This window comes from Rissa tridactyla, chromosome 3, assembly GCF_028500815.1.
Source record: "Rissa tridactyla isolate bRisTri1 chromosome 3, bRisTri1.patW.cur.20221130, whole genome shotgun sequence".
NCBI lineage: Eukaryota > Metazoa > Chordata > Aves > Charadriiformes > Laridae > Rissa > Rissa tridactyla.
In genome coordinates this window covers 38,582,394-38,597,825 of record NC_071468.1, presented here as the reverse complement: position 1 = coordinate 38,597,825, position 15,432 = coordinate 38,582,394, and the positions used below count along the sequence as shown (strand labels likewise).

The 15,432-nt window shown below is 43.6% G+C and overlaps 1 protein-coding gene across 2 annotated transcripts in view; it reads right to left on the bottom strand.

Annotated features, from left to right (window-relative positions):
• Positions 1-14,594, bottom strand: part of MEMO1 (mediator of cell motility 1) — a 28,385-nt gene extending 13,791 nt beyond the window's left edge. Inside the window, exons 1-2 of one of the 2 annotated variants that reach the window (XM_054195554.1) lie at positions 14,399-14,594; positions 2,206-2,287 (exon numbers count right to left, since the gene is read on the bottom strand). In XM_054195554.1, the coding sequence (XP_054051529.1) occupies positions 2,206-2,287; positions 14,399-14,459 (143 nt within the window). In that variant the 5' untranslated portion in view covers positions 14,460-14,594. The remainder of the gene's footprint in view (positions 1-2,205; positions 2,288-14,398) is intronic. The other variant, XM_054195552.1, reaches the window with a different exon arrangement.
• Positions 14,595-15,432: the final 838 nt, after the last annotated feature.

Sequence of the window (15,432 nt, the reverse complement as noted above, 5' to 3'; positions counted from 1 at the left end):
TAGAAATAGTAAGAGCGATCAAAAAATCAACTCCTGGAAGAGCTGGAGAGCACTGCTGCAGTACTAAAAGTACGAGAGACGTATTTGTTAAAGAACTGTCAGTGACCAGTTACTTGATAGTAAGCAAGCCTCCAGATGAAAGCACCTTTCATGACTTGTAAAAGATAGTAGTAGGCAGACTACACAACTGTGTATTATCAGAAGCTCGTGATAACGCTAAGAGTGCAGCCAGGGAACAAGGGAACAGCAAGCTGCTAGAGAAGGCTCTTCTAACCACACTTCACTAACTGAATACGATGACAGTAGAGGGGTCTGGCAAAGAGACACTACACATTACAGCAGATAAACCGAGAACAAAAATGCTCTGTCACTGAAGAAGAATACCTCAGCAATAGAGTGAATGGGCACAAGGAACGGAGTGGAATGCAGCACAGCAGCTTTTACCACAGAGAATGCGATACATGCTTATCGCTTCCTATCACTCTGGCCTGGAGCCTTTCTCGACCTGCGTTTCTGTGTGTGTTCCGAAAACATCCGTAATTATTCTGTCTACTTGTTTCAACTATCACATCCAAATCCGAAGACCCATTCCCTTCAAGACTGTTAAAAACAGGAGAAGATTCAGTTTACACTGCTAAAAGCATTCATTCCAGAGAACGTTCATTCCCCAGGGTCCCAGGCCAAGTGGCGGAGAACAGCTCACTCAGCAGCATGTCCACAGCAGAAGACCATGCCCACATTGCACAGGTCTTGGGCCACATCTCCTCTGGAGCTCATCCGGAGCACCTGTGACCCTGGGTCAATAGTTATCCTTTATTTTGAGTCAAGTATGCGCAACAACTACAGCTTTCCAGATGGTCTTTTTATACAACAATACTGAGAATGATATGTGGGCTATGTCCTGGGACATAAAGGATGTTTGAAGATACAAGTACCCCATTGATTTTATATTTATTTATATGTATGTATGCTTGCATGCATGTATATTAATCCACAGAGTGATATCTGGAGCAAGTTATCCTCAAAATTACCCTAGGGTTTTACTTCAGTGTCACCTCACTCATTCTAAAGAGCTCAGAAAAGTACACGCTAAGGGGATAAACAGAAGACTGAGACCTAGTGAGCCGGCAAGGTATGTTATTTGACAATGTCAGAAGAGCCTTCTGAAAGGTTCCCTCTGCTACAGGCTTCTTCAGTCTTTCACAAAAACATTATTAGCCATATCCCACTTTACAGGTGGGAAATCAAAGGCATAGTTAGTGAAGTAGTTTCGTGAGACCACAGGGAGACCTCCAGCAGTTTTGGAAAAATAACCCAGGCTACCTCATCTGCAGCTGAAAGGCCTCTTTCCTGACATTCCTGCAAGACAGACTAAGGCAAATTTGGGACAATTTCTTCTGCACATTCAATACTATTATGGAATACTTCAAACGTTACATCAATGCTATGTTAGCACATGAAAAACATCATATTTAAGGTGCTTTTTCTAGTATTTCCTTCCAACTCATAATAATTAGAATGACCAACATACTTTTCTTATTATGTGTCTCAATTATCTTCAGGAAATTGAATTCTACTTAAATAGTTTAGATGATCCCTATTTCTGCTGTGGACCAAAAAAAAAAAATCAAACCAAACTAAACTAAAATAACAAAAGTAAACCATTTTGGACAGATGAATAGTTTCATTACTTTTTGTTTTAATCTTCGCTACGTTTTGAAGTTTTGATTTTGGGGGGGATGCCAGAGTTTTGTTTTGTGTGTTTTGTTGTTTCTTTTTTTTTTTTTTTTTTTTAATAGCTGTGCTTGTTCTATACTCAAAGTGCATTGGAAGAGCTGTCACCTTAGACTACCACTCCACTCATACAGCTCTTATCTGTCTTACTGGATTTTACTTCTCCAAGCCCATGACAGGGGAGTTGGTATTAGATGATCTTTAAGTCCCTTCCAACCTAAAGCATCCCATGATTCTATGATCACCAGTGAACATTATGTCTGCAATGCATCAGCAAAAGGAAACTAATCACATACTAAAATGTGCACAGATTTCTTCCATTCTATGTCATATCCAAAATACTTATTTAGAAACCACATGACATTCCTTTCAGCTAAATACTTCCTTTCACCAGTTTTCAAAGTCACTCAAAATAAAGAAGCATTTAACCAATCAAGTATTGTACATACTAAAAACAGATTTCAAACTTACGGTGCAATAATGGCTCTAGCAGGTCTTTTTGTGGACTGTACTTGAGAAAGCCAACCTTCTAGTTGTGCATTCAGCTGGGGTCCTATGAAGAGACAAGGAAATACTGAAGCCATAAAACAATCTAAAATACCTCAAGAATTAACAAAGTCCCAAAGTCCAACAGATTTAAAGGCATCTTAAAAATCAAAGCCTGTGTTTAAATCTCAAAAAAAAAAAAGAAGAGAAGAGAGTAAATCCAACACGCCTGTAACGTTGAAGGTTACAGCAGGAAAGTTTGAACCTCCTAGTCCAGTAAGTTCATTTACTGCACATCCAAACACACGCTTATAGTTTCTTGCTCTGTGGACTGACGCACATACCATTTCATCATTAGAAAGGATGGCTGCTGATCTCAAAAGAGAGGCTAACAGATGACCGATTCCTCTGGTAACCAGATTTTCAGAATTCAGAAGTAAAAAGTTAAGACAACCTACAGCAAGACAGCCCGATACAGGAAGATGATATAATACAAAGACCTCATATTCCAACAGGACAGCCAGTGGCTATGTATTTAGTCCTTTATTATTACCAAGCAAGCATAAGAGCAGAACACAAAGCACACTGTAACCTGGAAAAACTGTAAATACACTGGAAAAAAATCTAAAAGTGAGAAGACACCACTGCTTATACTAATGCCTTAACAACTTCTGATCAGTCAACATATACTACAAGTACATAAACTTCTCGGCAACACTAACTTTGATAATTGGTCAATCCAATATTTATTTATTTTTTAAGCTAAATTCTGTACCTCAACAAGTGGCAAATATTCTCAATTCAATCAGGTGATACAAATGCCTTCTAGAAATACAACATTAAAAAAAAAAAACAGGTTTTGATTATTTCCCATCACAAAGAAAACTTTTTGACATAAAGCTATTCCTGAAGAAGCAAGTCTGGCAAATACAGTGCGATATTCTTTATATTAAAGAACACAAAACAAACTTCCAAGTAAAACTCACACAGCTGCTGTTGCTACAGGTAACATATCACTAACAAAAACAGATGCGCTTTTTTCAGTTAACACTGTGCTTTTACAGAACTGTATGTCAGCAGAGTTTATCTGCTGTAAAGTACAGTGCAGTGAGCTGCCTTCTTCTGCCATGCATGTTGCATCTTCCCCAATTGCCAGGAAAATCAAACCCAAATTAAATACCTGAAACTGTTTCACACCAGTTCTCCAAACAGCCCTGATCTCACTAACACCTGTCCAAAAAGCTGACAAGAACTAGAGATCAGAGCAAAGATGTCAACTTTTGCAGAATCAAATCAGTCACTGATCAGTGATGGCCAAAAAGGTTTCTCTAGAAAACCTTGGGGGAGGGAAGGCTGGTTTTATACAAAACTTGAATTCATGTGTTTCATGAAAAAAAAAAAAAAAAAAAGGACGACTTCAGTGGTTGACATGAAGAAGGTGAACTAGTGCAACACCTTTTTATTAAGCCTACAATCACTTTGAATGTCTTGGATGCTGCCTACAACTCTAACAAGGCTAAAGGGTGACATTGATTAGCCACTGTCACTCCTTAGTACAGTGACTTTGTGAAATGACAAAATTGTCAAAAAAACCCCACACACCAATTTTGTTCTGCTGCTTCTGTAGCTTGGGGAAATTACAAGCAGCAGAAACATTCAATAGAGATAAGGATAATGACATCTTAGAAAATGGAGGCTGTTGGGGAAGCTGAGTAAAAATAAATAGATCTCTATTTCCATCCTCTTTCTAAGCTACTAGGAGATTAACAAAACAGTACTCTATTACAGTCTTACCACTTCGATTTTTATATACTTAAGAGTGAAGACACAAATAACTTAAAAAAGAATTTACTTCCTAACTCTCCTGAAGTATGTTGAAGGATAAAGTACTTTCTGAATGAAGCCCTTTGGGGGGACACAGTTGTTTTGGTTCTTTTCAAACACCTACTACTCAGAGACTAAAACAAAACATGACCCTGCCCCACCTGACGTCTTCTCCTCAAAGAAGAGGATCCGGAGGCAGCGCAATGGCAGAAGTGAGGCAGCCTTGGGACGCTCCTCCCCAGCGAGGCACAGCGCTTGGCCTTCCTCCATCCCTTCTTTAGCACGGATTTTTGATTAAGAAGGCCGTTAAGGCGATTTGTCTTTGGTTAAGACAAATCAGGTAACTTGCTGAGCAGTTTAAAGACAAAGTTCAGAATCTCTGGTAGTTTCCTAAAATTCCACCATTGTTCAAATCTGGCCAAACCTTCCAATCTTACAGTGCGGTAGCAGAGTAAGACGCTCAGGTTTGCTTACTCTGCTATTACAGACACACACTCACAGACTAACAAGCATTTTTTTTCCCTAGAGGCAGTAAAATAACAGATCTGTGTGACCCAAGGGATGAAAATTCTGTCAGTGTTTATTTAAGGACCAGGTAACACATCTGCTTCCAGAGTTTTTCCCTTTAATGCAACTACAAGGTGCCTTTTTAAATCATTAACTCCGACCTAATGTAAGTTTCCATATCAACTGATACTTATTTGTACTATTTTAACAAAACGTAATCAGATCTCTCTCTCCAAAGGACTAACGGAAAGAGAGAATGGAGAGTACAACATATCCACCTGACCTTTTAGCTAAAGAAAATTAAAAAATAAAAAAAAAAAAATCAAGCAGAACTCACATGAACTGACAGGAGTATAGCCCACCTGCAGCCTCCTATGCTTATAAATACTTTAAGGGAGATATTCTAACACTGTAATTTTCTCGCTACCAAATCAGCATCAACTTTTTGTTGAAGTGTTCTGCGAAGTTTTTCCTTCTAATTTCTCAAACATGACAATGCTTAAGGCTAAAGTCAAAATATTTGAATTGGATATACAAAATATAAATAAACCCACATTATCACAGCAGATATGCTCTGCCATATGGAATTGTATTCTAGCAGACGAGTAGCTTCTTCATGAAGAGCTTTATAGGGAAGTTTTGTTCATACGTAAATTAAATTAAACTGGAAAAGAGTCTTTGCAAATAGTCAGTGGGATAAAGGCAGTAAATATCCATCTCCTAAGCTGACAAGCATGGGAATGTGTTGCCGTCCATGTATTCTCCTACTGCACTGGTGGGAAGTAGGAGAGGTCCCTGCTCCCTCCCGGAGCAGGTGGAGACCCCAGCTTGGGAAAGCTGGTAGCATGAGGGCAGGGGAGGGGGGTTAAGGCCAACCGAGACAGAAGGACAGAAAGCCTTATGGATGCAACTTCTGGATGCAACGATCAATACACTTTAGCATTAATACTGTAAAATCAGACCTTTTATTGATTAAAAGAAGATTAGGCGGCAAAATATGAGCTTCACTGAAGCATATAATGTTAAGATCTGCATTTCAATCCTATAAAGTAAGGTATAAATATAGGTATGTAACTAAAGAACGCTGACATTATCTGTCGATATTTCACATCCTGTTTTGTTTTGGAAACGGGCAGAAATTATGGCAAATTAAAAATAACTGGAAGCACTGGAAGTCTCCATCAGGCAAATTTATGGATACAGCTACAGGCAGCATTTATTCAAATTTCTTACCTAAAAGGATAAATTATTTTAACAATCAATTTATCCCTCACAAAGCCCTAGAGTAAGTAAGAAGGAATCCTTCCACGTTAAATGCATGCCAGTGTTACCCAATGAATGACAACGCGAAGACATCTGGTAGTCACACGCTTGGGTTCATCACCTCAAATTACAGCTGTCACGGTCCAGGCTTTGTGGGTTAAGCCAAACCAGCACAATCTTCCCACAGCCAAGCTCACCTCATCGCACGAGGCTGAAGTGCTCAAACGCCAAGTGTCAACACAATGTAGTGGGAACTTGCTCCTGCCCCAGCAGCCACCATCGCTAGTGCAAACCTGCCTTTTAAGATCGGTAGGGAAGACACAGTGCTTGCTCCAAATCCTCAGTCTCAGTGAAAGCTTTTTTTTTTTTACTGGAAGAGTATAAGCCTCAACCAAAATTCAGAGCAGCACCAGGGAAAACCGCTCAGGTCTCCCTCGGCTGTACGCGTACAGCACTTGCAGCAATGCAAGTAATGCAGGAGCACAAGGGCTGTAACGCTGCAGTCCTCAGCTCTCACACTTCTACTTGACAGCTTTTACTTGTCTAACTGAGTCTCCTACCCTGTAGGAGCCAACATTTTTTTCTGAGCCTATCGCTTCTTTTGTCTTTTAACTATCCATTGATGAAAAGTCTACGCCTCGAAAATACTTCTAATAAATATTACAGCACATGTACTAAGAAGTAAATAAGTCTTTATTCTTGTAAGATGTTAGAAAAAAATCAAGGTAAGTAACAGTGAAACCTTGGGGGCTGGCACACAATTAGTTTAGTAACTGGAGCTAAGGGAATTCCTCTCTCCACAACTTTGAAGGCGAGTCCAAAACATGTAATTCAATTGTCAGGCAAATTCCAATCCGAAACATGACAGAGGACTAACCAGTTTCTTCTCTTAGTTAAAATTGCAGAAAGTATAAGGATTGTTTTAAAGAACACAGGTCCCACTTGGAAAAAAAGAAAGAAAAAAATCTGTTTCTCACTGCAACAAAAGCCAAATCCTTGAATAAAGAACAAGTTTTATCTATACAAAGGACAGGATTTGTCAGGAATAGAAAGTAATTTCCAACAACTCCTGTTGATGAGCACATTCTCTACTGCTAGCACATACTCTCTTCCAGTATGGAATACTGATAAAACAGTGAAATCAGCCTATAAGCAAGGCATAAATTTACTTATGCAAACTATAGGACTGGGGGGAAAAATTAAGATACAAATAAAGATTACACTGATGCTACATAAACTCCTATTATACACATTGTAAGATGAACATTAAACAGCAGGTGATGTTTGAACGGGGGAAAATAAAACTGAAGCCATAATGGAAAGATTGAAATCTGCTTTGGTGGCAGTTCTCACTCGCATGTCCCAGTTTTCCAGTATTCCACTAGCTCTTTAATTTCCTTTACTGAAAGTTATTAGGAAATAATCAAACTATAACACCACTCGTAAAGAGTATCAACCAACATGCACCTACCTCGCTTTATAAAATACCTTAGCAGGTAGGTCACTCAGCGATCCAAACAAATTACTTTCTGCTTTATACCTTTGAGAAAGTGATTTTGTCTCTAATACATGCTAAATGTAACCTGAATTTGTGAAAGTATTCACTAAGTGATACTTGGAGGCCTATTTTAATAATACCAGCACTGCACCAAATCTAAAGCGCTTTTTTAATTCCAATTGTACAGTAAAAGTTGAATATACGTTCTTTACTTGAAGTATCTTGATTCTAACTGTACTTAAATGATTCTGCTAGAAATAATAGTCTGGAAATTGTATTTTAAATTATTACAGTATACTTTTGTAGTGTACAATGTTAAATAATACAGTCTGCCTATTAATACTGTGTTCCATGACGAATTCACAGAAGAGCCAGCAATGACACATCCACTTTCCCCACAAAATGTCTAAAAAAGATAGAAGACCAAAGGGAGAGAAACATTACATTTAGTATTTAACATTACAAAGCAAAATAGTTAAAAAAATTTGCAAGACACACTATGATTAGTTGTTCACAGATTGCAAGGTAAGAACTTATGTTAATAGCTGTATTTGGAATGCTCCAGCTAGTGTCACAACATTAAGATTTCATGATAAGTACATTAATTATCCTGCTACTGCAGAAAGCTTCTTTCACTACAACAGAGATGAGGTCAAAACTTTCATTTCAGTGACCCTCACACGCTTTTTAATTTTTTTCCTGGACCCATTTGTCCATGACCATCTACAAACAACATGATAGTTCATTACTTGTACATTACGTTTATGAATGAGCTGTGATGAGTTATTCCAATTTTGGGGAACATGCCAGGGCTCTTGGCACACCAGAGTTAAGCACTTTCATAAAAAGATTCTTTTATGATATAGCGAACATCTTCCTCAACCCCTCATCTGCATTCATAGCCCGACACCACACAATATTGCACACATTATTTCCTTCTAGCCACTTCAGCTGCTGCAGAGACTCAGATCCAACACACTCCAGAGAAGGGTTTCTGCTCTAAGTTAAGGTGGGATGCAGCCACCCTGAGGGTCAGTGACAGACGTCCCAGCAGCAGTGTTTGCCCTCAGAAACCACGGGCAGCAGGGCCTGGTGAACAGACTGCACATTCAGCAACATCCTGGCAGAGCAGAAACAGCTGTAACCCACGTACACGCTCTCTGATGCTGATGAGAAGTTCCAGCTCATGCCAACAAACACGCAAATGCGGGGATCACATCACTATTCATTAAAATGGACACTTTGATGTCACTCTCCAGGGCCCCCAAACCCCAGAAGTTGCAAGTGAGAAAAGCTGTACTATCTCAGAATCATGCTGCTATTGCATGTTGAAGCTGGCTACCTCAAAAGGCTATTAACAGAGAGTTAGTGGGTTTTGGCATCAGAAAAATCAGTCTTTGGTACAAAGGCAGAAAGAAAGCATTAATGTAGGTCTTATCACAAAGGAGTAGAAGAGATTGCAAACATGGTAAAATAGTGGCCAACTATTTTCAGAGGAACATTATTTCTAAACAGATCATTCATGGAATGCAACTGCCTTTTCATTTATTTTCTGATCTGCAGAAGTTCTTCAAAGCATTACCCTTTCCAGCTGACCTAGACGCCATCATGCAGCCCTCAGCCTGAAAGACAAGGTCTCTGAACATCCCTGGGCACACGACAGCCAGTTATTCCAAAGTTCTGGCGTTTCTTGTCCAAACAATTTAGAAGCTTAATCCTTAACAAATGCTAGCAACAAGATGTCAGTGTCTACCCCCGTTGGGGTTGTTCTACTTACAAGCCACAGCAGCAGAAAAACAACTCTGAACATAAGAGTACCATGAGGTTTAAACTCTCTTCAAACATTTATGTGGAGACAGACCATTTACTTGGCTCATCATAAAAAATAGCTTTGAAGACAATAAGCACAATGGCTTTTAAAATCGACACAGCAATTACTCTGCCAACTCAAATTTGCATCAATAAGCGTATGGAAATTAAGGTTCTCCTAGTTAAAACAACTTGGCATAGGCTACCAGAAAGCATGCCTCTGACCACTATTGCTTGGTCAATGAAAACAGAGAAATAAGCCATATCTAATACAATGACAAATTCATTTTGCAGAGCAAGAGTCAGATCATGTCGTTTTGTTATTCATACACACTCTCAATTCGATTTTACTCCTGTGATTTGGAAAAGCCTACTAAAAACCTTTGTGTTTTGTCTGTATCAGCAGCCACTGACTGGGGAAGAGTTAAGACAAGAAGTCTTACCAAACGCTTTAACAAAGAGTGGTACAGTATTCAATTAGCACTTCCAGGAGCCAGGCAAGGCAGGCCAGCTGCCAGAGAATAAGCTGTGTTAAGTGCCCTGATGTGTGACATCTCACTTGCAAAGGCATGCTATACAGGAAAAATGATGACACACAGTAATGTTTATTTTCATTTCAGGATTGATTTCCACCACCACCACCGCCGAACTGCCCAACACTTACAGAATCTACTCACATGGAGGAGTAAATCAGGTGACAGCACCCACACATTGTCCTGCAAGTAGTCTGTGCTGGAGAAAGCGTGTCGTTCACATTGTATTTCAGCTACTCCTTTTGTATCTAGGAATGTATCTGTCCTGTATTCAAAGTCATGGAAAATTACGCCATTTTTGTTTCAAGTCGTCCTGAATCTTCCTCTTCCCCCTGCTGGTCAAAATCAATTTCTAAAGAGGTCTGGACACTAGGTGGTTGAATTAATCCAGCAGGAGTGAGACTTTCTTCCAGAAATAAATCAGTGTAATATTTTTCACCACAATGATACATTTAAAAAAAAAAAATAAAAAATCTACATGACAGCAGCCCAACAGGTTGATACTTTTATTTACATGCTGTGCCTTTATCTCATTTTTTGCAAGCGTTTTTAGTGGCCACCATACACAGCTAATCCACAGCAGTGATGGCGTGCCACATACCACTTTCAAATTTTTAAAAAACAGACATACAGAACAAGGTCTGCAAGTGAAAAAATAGGTTATTTAGACTAGTGGCCTACTATCAGCAACGGTCACAGCACTATTTCAGTTTGGAAGCTCAGCTGTAAAGCTTCAGTGTTGCTGCTAAGTAGGAAGAGGAACAACTGACCAAACAGACCTCACTGTTAGTTTGCTGTCAGACAAATGCTCCACAGGTCCACATCCAAAGATCATTAAGATGCTACAGGGACTGATGTGGAACGAATGTGAACTTCCCCACACCAAGAATTCCAGAGGAGAAGATATGACGATAATTTTGGTCAGGTTTTTCATACTGAACTCAACTGCAGGAACTTATTAAGGAACTTGCCTTTTAAATTCTTCTTTATAACAGCACATTAAGGGTGAAGAACACATAGGATGTTAAACGCTAACAGCATCGTGAAGCCCATCTTCCCCTCCCCGCCGCCCTTCTCAGCTTCATCAAGTGAGTAGGAAGTAGTGAGCTTTCTGCCTGGGACCTCACTCTCCCTCCAGTAACAACAAAGTTGTTTACTTATAGTTAGATGTGACATTCTAACATGTGAACGTGCCTGGATGTGCATACTTGCCCAGCCAGTCTCACCTGCTCTAAGAAGTAAATTAGCATCATACAATTAGGTGATGTATTCACACTAGTAAGTAGTGCATGTTTATGTTTTCCAAGGCAGAACCTAAGCAGTTCATGTCTCACAGCTGGAGAAAATAGGGGAACGAGCGTCTATTTTCAGCTGAAGCAATTGCTGCCTCACAGAAGTGAGCAGTCTCTAAAGACAAGAAGTGGTGTTTCTTCTAAACCCTCCTACCTACATTACATTTACCCTCCATGAAGAATAGTGGCTCCCTCTTACTTCATTGTGGCTTCACCTCTGATGCTGCTTCCACTCCTGGACCACAGAGAAGCCAGTTAATCTAGTTCAAGGATATCTTCTGGCCACAAAAGCTGGTTTGCATTTTGGATCCATCCTTTGCCCTCGTCTCCCTCAGCTCTTCTTTCCCAGAGCTGCCTTCTACATCCAGATCTTGCAGGTACATTTTTTTTTTTTTTTTAAGCATAGCAATGGGTGCTCTACTTTTGCAGTCAACACCCGCCCCCACCCCAATCCAAGACCCCATGCATCATCCTGGATTTTTGCTGATGTTTCACCTGCAGGTACCAGGCACCTGGGGATAAGCTGCCATTTAACTGAGGTCATCCTCACATAGCTTCTTTAAAATGCTTTCAGACATAATGAATCTGAACACATCCTTCAAAAATCATGCTTCTCATTACCCTTTCAGACAGGTAGAGAATATTAATGCAGTCATCTTAACTATGGGGAAGGATGAGGGTTTCCAGGGTATCCACTTGCCCTGCGTAACCAAACTCAGCTCTGTAGAAAAAGAGCAGTTTTCAGGTAACGGGAAGTTTAAAAGCTGATCAGTTTATATGTATAACCCAGCAAATCACTTCGGGCTGAGACAGTAAGCACAGAGAGAGTGGGTAGAAGGACTTGTCAACACAATCCCCAGAGAATCACGGGAATGCACTGAAGAACTATCACGGTTCAAACTCTAATCCCTGCCTCAGCTCCATCCTTCAAGCTATGTAGGTTGAAACCACATGGTAAAATCCAGACTTTCTTCAATTGTATGGTTGAGGAAATAAGCCTACGTTACAAGTTTGAAACAGCAACTGACATGCTAGTTTGGCCTAAAATACAGTAAGATTTTAGGTTAAGTCTATGGTGAATACATATGCTCTTGGTCCCTATTTGTTTCCTCTTGAGTTTTGAGAGAGACCCTCCTAAACAACACACAGAAATTAGTTTCCAAGCAGCAAATAACAGGTAGTCCCTACCTTGCTGAACTGGAAGAATTCCTGCTCTCACAAACCCTACAGTAAACTGCAGAAAATAGCTCTATAGGAAGAGACATAAATAATGCTCTTTTCTTGTTCATGGAAAACCCCACACAGGAAAACAAAACACACCTCACAAAATTCCAGTCTGTGCAACACCAACCACATACCCCTACCACACACACTGTAACAGTTACAACTTAACTTGTCAGAAGTACAGTCACTATAACTCATTACAATGGGATTCAGTTTGTGTTTTTTTCCATGCACGCGTTGTGTCTGGGAAACCACCCCACACCTCCTCAACAAGCAATACCCAGAGGGCTGCCCAAAAGCAACGGGAGCAACATGCTTTTGTATGTCTTATTACAGACAAGTAGGACTGGCCCAACTAGTCACCAGACTTACCAGGGTGTAGTCTAGCAAAATTATGCACTGAATTTGCATGGAAAGGACCACAACCAAGCACAGCATCCATGCCTCTTAAATTAATTAAGAAAAAAAAGAAAAATTCTTATTTGTAAGCATCCAGCAGCAACTTGGTATGAAGTGCAATATCAAACAAACAACAAAATGTAAGTATAAGGTCATCTAGCCATTCCACATCGCAAATCAATTTTTTGCCTTACTCATAAATTAAAATATAAATAGCACAAGCAAGTTAGGAAGTGTTACCACAAAGCTTCAACATTTTGATGTCATTGCACGTGTTAAAATCTATAGCTTTGACATGATCTTGTTTGCTTTCTGTAAACAGAGTACTACCTACCTTTCTAGACCATTGGAAAAAACTGTAATTGCAAGCCATCAATGCTGGATGAAGACTTGAGACCAGTTTTGTAATGGATACAACAGTTATGCTTGGAATATTAAACTCGGAAGGAAAACAGTCATCGTCTATTGTTGTCTGGAAACTGCCTACCCACCATTTGAAGCCCAGCTACTTATCTCACAATCGGCCTCTTCCCGTGTTACCCTCCCTCCTGTATTTCTTTTCTTCCCTTTCAATTTTTGCCTCATGCTTTGTTCATTAATTTGCGGAGGAGAGGGGAAACTGCACCTCTTATAGCCAAGGAAAACATATGACTTTTCACATCTAGTCTTCTCAAATGTCAGTTTAGGATCCTGAATACATCTCTTTTTGTTTGTTGGTTGTTTTGGTTTTTTTTTCAATTGTACCTCTCCTCTCCCTCTGAACTATTCTCTATTCTTTACGACAGCCTCTTGTTCGTCCACCTTTGTTCACCCAGTTTTGTAAAAACCTTTACTCCTGAAGCGAGTCGAAGACCATCCCTTACAAGTCTCCCTAATAAACAGCTGTGAAACTACAGACACGCATCCTGTTCACAACAGCAGAGTTCTGCCCCCAAAACCAGCACAGCTTATCTCCAGCATTACCCAGCCATTACTACAGGTTTCTGTCCTTTTTTGTGAGGGCGAGGGCAGCAGTGGTCCACCCTCTGATGTGCCACTTCTTTCTTCTGTTATTTTTCTGCAAATATTTCTTTTTTTAAACGGTCAGAGCTCACGCTGTACTACTGCTCTGTTAACTTTTCACCGCTACTAGAGAAAGCACTCTGGGAGGAAAGACAGAGGCAGCTCACCTCGGACTACAAGAAGTGAAATAAACCTCTTTATTTCCCACCCGCCCCACCACTAGCCCTGCAAAACACCCCAGTCATCGGGGCGGGGGGGTGGAGAACCAAAACCACCAGAAAAACAAAAACAAATCCCACAAGAGCACTCCAAAATACCGGAATTCTTTCTGCTCTTACACGGATTCAGTGCAATAACGGGTACGGAGCACAACACACAGACTGCCTGTACCCACGGCCGCAGCCGTGCGCGCCCCCGAGGCGGGGACAGACACACCGGGAACACCCGCGGGTGGGGGGTGTCCATCCAGCCCTGCCCACGCTCGAGCGCTGCTTCCCGGCGACAGGCGCCGCTGCTGGGCCAGGAGGTGGGGGGAGGAATACCGGTAGCGGCGGCAGGCAGGTGCGCTCAGCTCCGACCACCGGAGGCCCGGCGGCACCCCCTCCCCGGCTCTGCCCGCCCCACCGGCCTGCCGAAACCCCCACCGGCTCACCAGGCCGCGCCCCGCCCCGCCATGTGCCGGCCGCGCCGGTGGGGGCGGGGCCGGCGGCCCCTCCCCGCGTCCGGTACCGGCGGTGGCCCCGGCGGCGGAAAGTGCTGATTCAGCCCCCGCCCCCCCCACCCCTCCTCCCGGCCCCCGGCGGTGCTGCGGGCCGCGTCGCCGGTACCTGAGGCGGTGTACCAGCTGCCGGCGTGGCTGGCCTCCCGGCAGAGCACCCGGTTGGACATCTTGGTGCCGGAGCCGCCTATGGTGTTTGGGGGAGGCGGTGGGGGACGGGCCCGGCCGCGGCGGCGGCGGCGCTGCTCCCCCTCCTCCCCCGGCACGGCCCGGGCCCGGCGGGCGGAGGCGGCGCTGCCGGCGGAGCCTCCGGGCGGGCGGGAGGGGAGCGCGCGGAGGCGGCGGCGGCGGCGGGCGGGGCGGCGCGGGCCCCCGGAGGCGCGATGTCGGGCCGGGCCGCAGGCGGTGGCCCCGCGGGTGCGGGAGGGGATGCGGAGGGGGGGCGCTGGGACAAAGCCCGAGGCCGCCGCTGTCGCCGCCAACTCCGCGCTGGCAGGTTGGGGGGGCGCGAAGAGAAGGAGGCCGCGGCAGCAACTGGGTTTGGCCCGGCTCGGCTCCCGTGAACTAGGGGGCCGTACGGCCGCCGCTCCCCCATTGGGCTCGAAAGCAAAAGCCTCGCTGCCATTGGCCGCCAGCCCTCGCCGGTCCCGCCCACCCGCTTTGACAAGCCCGGAATGGAGCGGCACCGCCTCGTGGGGGAGGTGAGGGGGGGGCGGAGGAAGAAGGTAGGGCTCAGAGGGAGAGTCCCCCCCTCGGATTGGCTGGCCGCGTTGCCGTGGCGATTGCTTCTGGCCGCGCTGATTGGCGGGGCCGTGTCTCCGTGGTGGAAGGGAAGATTACGAGCGCAGGTCAGATGAGGGGAGGCCGGCCTGGGGGGGGGGGGGGGGGGGAGGGGAATGGCACGAGGGGACGGAGGGGGAGCTCCGCCCGCCCCCTCTCTCCCCCCCCCCCCCCGCCGCCTCGGGGAGCGGTGGCCGTTAGCTTCACGCGGAGTCGCCGTTGGAGGCGCGCGGCCGCGGGGTTTCTTCTCTCCTGTGAGGGAGCGGCCGGCTGCGGGAGCGCCCCCCCGTTATGGGCCGGGGCGGTGAGCGGTGTTCTCGGGAGAGAAGCGGCGCTTTATAGTACCGGGAGTTGCCCCACTGC